The following is a 4,544-nucleotide window of genomic DNA, read 5'->3' as shown; positions in this document are numbered from 1 at the left end:
ACGACGCCATACTTCTGCGAGCAGATCTAAAGAGGGGAGGAGGGGAGAGGAAGGCATACCTGCTGCCGGCGTGGCACGGCGAGGAAGGAGGCGGGGGAGACCGCTCGGACCTAGGCGCCCGCGGTGAGAGAGGAGGCGCCGGAGGTGATCGGGGGCGACTCCGGGGGGTGGGTGGGAGGCGGGGCTGCCGGCGGCGATTCGGGCTTGGATGCAGGCGGGGATGACGATTTCGGTAGCGCCAGGGAGAAGGTGCGCGGTGGGTTGTTGGATTTTGTTGTATTGGGCTTCTTCTGCTTACTGGGGCACTTTAATTTATTTATTTACATGGCCTTTATGGCGGTGTAGTGCGCGGCCCACCGGCCACACAAACTCCACTACACGGGAGCACAGTCATGGTTTTTTTTCAAAAAAAAAAAGAATTTTTTTACTTTCTTCTCCTTAAAAAAATGTGTTTTCACTTTCTTTGTTTCCTCTCTTTTTTTTTGAGGGGCCCTCTTCTTCTTTTTAAAACAAGAACAGACGACCCATTTCCCAAGCTACATACATATTACCTCCTTTCGAAAATAACCGATGTGGTTTTAGTTTAAATTTGAACCACGCCAATTATTTCCGAACAAAGGGAGTGTATAAATAGGAGCACCTATACTGCTATACATCAGGCACCTGGAATTTTTATTTGCACCACTCACTGTCACTTTTAATCAGGACCGTTAGATCTTTATCGTATGGCCAAAAAGTCAAAAACAGACCATGCACTGTTCATCTTCAACCCCCTCTTCTTCATCACTCAGTCCCGCTCGTCGTGCGGTGCTTATTTTCAACCCTCCCTCTTCTACTTCATCACTGGCTCACACTCATATACGGCTAGGCTTCACGTGGCCGGCGCTATCACCGCCTTCGGCCTCGTGCTACCCTAGAAAAAGTGATTCTTTCAGGTACCAGATGTTTAGCAAAACCGTATATATATTCCAATGGTACAATATATCTGTTTTACATGGCAAACAGCAGCGCTAAAAAGAATCGATATAATGTCAAACATGGCCAAAGGAAAAATGAAAAGATGGTTGTTTCCACATTACAATTTACACAACAGCAAGCATCCAATCCATTCCTTGACTCCTGCACACACTTGCTACAGCAGCAACATCCCAAGGAGGAACCTTTACTCCCAGCCAGTTTCCAGATCGAGTTTCAATGGCTCCAGGAACTGGATGTCAAAATGAATACACACCGCGCCGTGGACGCAACAAAAGCATAAGAGAAATTCTACAGCTAGGTGCATCGAACATCACCAGGGGGGTGCCGTATCACAGTATGGTGCATCCGCATCTGTTCTGCTTGGGGGAATTGCCCAGCTGCTTCTCTGAAAAGAACAAATCCAAAAAAGCAAAATTATAGGTTGTTTAGAAGCGTTGATAAATTGTGTGGCAGTTTTAAGCATCACATAATTGCAATGATATGGTAAAACCAACTATTTTGCATATAGTAATCCATGCGTGACCAGATAGATACCTAATGCACTTTGTACTTACAACATCATTACTGTCTCAACAGTTGCAAAACGAAGGATATAAGTCCATTAAACCCCCTTAGCTATATCTCTAAACAGATTTTGTAACATATGCTTTTTGTTGGTATTCATTATTCTCTCTCTCCTTTCCATAGATAAATAGTCGGGAATGCTACAAATCTGACGTCAGATTTTTAAGCATGGCAAATTATGTTGTCGCGAGGATGGCAAATTCCTTTAGCAAGCATGGCAATTCCTGGCAAAATACTGAACATGGCAAGGATTTGTCATGTTTGTTAAAGGAAAATGCCATCCTCATGACAACATAATTTGCCATCTTGGGCGTTCAATTTGTCATGCTAAAAAAATCTGACATTTGATTTATAGCGAAATCTTTAATTTTCACATGACTGGCCCACGGATGTGACAACATCACTCTTGTAATTATACTTTTCAAATTCCGAACATGCAAAAACAAATTTAGCCAATTTGGCAGAACTCCCTAAATCACTAAAGGACTGAAAAAACTATCAGTACCACTAAATCTTCATAATACCATGTGCTGTTTAGTCACTGTTTATTTGTGCTTCTATCTAAGTACGGAACACTGGCTCAGGACAGAGTTCGAACAGAATTTCCGACTAAAAATATGGTGTGATCAACAATTTTCACTCCATGGAAATAATAAAATGGAAGTAATAAATTTCACTCCATGGAAATAAGTGGGTTCGTCTTGCAGGCTGCAGCATTTGGATTATACAGATTCATGCCTATACGTGTGGATTTCTGAAGCATAGAATCTAAAACGATAGTTGATTGTATCCAACAATTTTCATTCATTGAATGTAACAGAATGTAAGAGATCATTACAGAACCAGGAACACAATGTGAAAGAAAAGGCGTAAAATTGTCGGCAATACCACGGTTTTTGTCAACTTGTGGAGGGCGCACTACCACATGCATTGTAATTACACCTCCAGGGACCTCTCCTATTGTAACACGCGACTCGGCAAGTGTCCGGTTATTCTCCAATATCTTTCCACCATTGATGAGCTTCAGGTCATTGACAGTTTTTGGAGTTATTTCCTTATCTGTCATCAGAAATGACAAGAACAATTCCTTTAAATAAAATAAACTAGGATTCCGGTAAGCATAACATGTTCAGATTATGGAGCGAGTTTACAAAAGAACCAATCCACATAAATTCGAAGTCAAAATCAAAATCAAGCAAGGTGCCTTAGAAAGAAGAGAAAACATGCCATTGCACTATTGCGAGTCAGAATGCAAATTAAGCCCTGGGAAAATCAGAATAAATTCAAACATCCCACAGAAAGATGACATACAATGATGGTTGTGATTAGCTTCCATATGTTCGGGTTAATAAGTACCCACACCATGAACCGATTGTTTCTGGGAGCTAATTCAGCTCGGAAAGGATTCAATTTTACTTGTTCTAGTCATTCACTCCCTAGTGTATAATCGGATAACTTTGAACAGATCGTTAGGCATAATGAATCCTATGGAGAATGGCCCTGCTATCATATTCATGCAAAGGACCTCGGTTCGTGTAAAGATGGAGAGACAACTGCTTATATATTGCTAGCTCAATTCTGTTCGCAGAATGCAAGAGAACAAACAGGCACTCTAAAGTCACACCGCGGCTTCTCTGCATCTCCATAGGGACTTATTTGTCCCCTGATTGTCCCTTCGTTCGATTGTTGCCAAAAAATTGATCTTCCCGGAATTCTGCCACAAACTTTGGCAAAATCATAGTACCATTTTGACAGTACTCACTGTCCGTGAGAGTTTTTCTATAGGTATGCATACACATAAACTGAGAAGGGGAATTATCAACTGGCCGTTTATATAGTTTACCCAGTTCTAAAGCAGTGTTGAAGCCGAGGGGAGGTGGGAAATGATGCCGCAGTCATGTGTTACTCGAGAGAAGAACAACTAATCAGGCACACCAACAACACGTATCTGCCGCGAGCAAGGCTAGAACTGCGCGAGCACCACGCAACAACCATAAAAATAGAAAAATAAAAGCTATACATGATCCCCGAAGGCCGAAACTTCGTGGCAGCAGGAGCTACAGACGCGCGCATCTTTTCCCGTCACCGACTCAAGCAAGCGGATCAGGAGGCCGGCCAAATCGAGCGGAGGGAATCTGCGTCTCACCTTGCGGCCACCGGGCGAGGATGAAGTCCTTGAGCGCGGAGACGGTGGTGGCGGGGTCGTACTTGCTGGGGCCGATGTCCGTGCCGTCGAAGAGCCGGAACTTGACCTCGATCGGCTCCTTCCCGCCGGCCATCTCCGGGCCGGCTCACCGCCCACCGCCCACCACCCACCTTCCTCCTCCCAAGATCCGAGAGGCCCCGGATCAGAAGTCCATGGCGCAGAAAGGGCCGCACGGAATCCACCCAAATCGGCCCGGGGTCGGATTCTTGCGAGGAATTCTTGCTTCCGTCCGGGGGGGTGAAAGCGAGGGGACGGCGACTCGGCGAGGGGGAGGGGGGGGAGGGGGAGGGTGGTGGTGGAGGGAGAAGACAAACAGAGACCGGGGCTAGTGGCCTCCTCCTCGCTACTTTAACTGGTGCTCGAACCCAAAAAAATCTCTTCTTTCCGGCCACCGTACGAGTTTCACGGGATTTTGAAAGATCGCTCAGAAACAGTAGCCCAACTGCATCGAGGATTTTTTCAATCAATCAGACCAAAAAAAAGTCAATTATGCATAGTAAGTGACGGAGGGGAAAATTTTTAGTCGGGAGGAAACGATGATCGGGATGGACGGACGCGGATTTCTGTCTTGGTGGCTTGACTGCGTCTATGGCTCTACGATACATCGATGCTCTATGCTATATTGGTCTACACCAATATTCTACCACCAATAAAATGGTTTGAATCGAAGTCACATTATGTCACTATGTGTCTGATTGGTACTACAAGATTTAATCCACACTTCGTCAATCAAGAAATTGAAAAGGACAAACATGATGCGAATGGCAGCTCCATTTACTATCAGGGCAAATTTTGA

The 4,544-nt window shown here is 44.8% G+C and overlaps 2 protein-coding genes across 3 annotated transcripts in view; both read right to left on the bottom strand.

Moving 5' to 3' along the window:
• Nucleotides 1-239, bottom strand: part of LOC119317833 (tRNA (carboxymethyluridine(34)-5-O)-methyltransferase-like) — a 3,433-nt gene extending 3,194 nt beyond the window's left edge. The window contains exon 1 of the mRNA XM_037592333.1: nucleotides 60-239. The gene's annotated coding sequence lies outside the window, so the exon portion shown is untranslated. The remainder of the gene's footprint in view (nucleotides 1-59) is intronic.
• A 704-nt stretch (nucleotides 240-943) lies between these two features.
• LOC119317832 (membrane-anchored ubiquitin-fold protein 3) lies at nucleotides 944-4,037 on the bottom strand. Of its 2 annotated transcripts, none has more exons than XM_037592330.1 (3): nucleotides 3,689-4,037; nucleotides 2,431-2,601; nucleotides 944-1,363 (listed from the first exon to the last, which is right to left on the bottom strand). In XM_037592330.1, exons 1-3 carry the CDS (start codon nucleotides 3,819-3,821, stop codon nucleotides 1,308-1,310), a joined length of 360 nt encoding a protein of 119 aa, XP_037448227.1. In that variant the 5' UTR covers nucleotides 3,822-4,037; the 3' UTR covers nucleotides 944-1,307. The 2 variants fall into 2 exon arrangements, with proteins under 2 accessions (XP_037448227.1, XP_037448228.1); XM_037592331.1 differs by having other exon boundaries at nucleotides 2,434-2,601; nucleotides 3,689-4,033.
• Nucleotides 4,038-4,544: the final 507 nt, after the last annotated feature.

The sequence above is a fragment of the Triticum dicoccoides genome, chromosome 6A (assembly GCF_002162155.2).
Source record: "Triticum dicoccoides isolate Atlit2015 ecotype Zavitan chromosome 6A, WEW_v2.0, whole genome shotgun sequence".
Lineage (NCBI taxonomy): Eukaryota > Viridiplantae > Streptophyta > Magnoliopsida > Poales > Poaceae > Triticum > Triticum dicoccoides.
This window is presented reverse-complemented; position numbering and strand designations above follow the sequence as displayed.

Excerpts from the sequence above, each read along its gene's own strand:
- LOC119317832 (XM_037592330.1), bottom strand. The coding sequence starts at position 3,821 with ATGGCCGGCGGGAAGGAGCCGATCGAGGTCAAGTTCCGGCTCTTCGAC. Across the intron at positions 2,602-3,688 it reads CCTCGCCCGGTGGCCGCAAG|ATAAGGAAATAACTCCAAAA; the intron begins GTGAGACGCAGA and ends TTCTGATGACAG. Across the intron at positions 1,364-2,430 it reads ACAAGTTGACAAAAACCGTG|AGAAGCAGCTGGGCAATTCC; the intron begins GTATTGCCGACA and ends TGTTCTTTTCAG.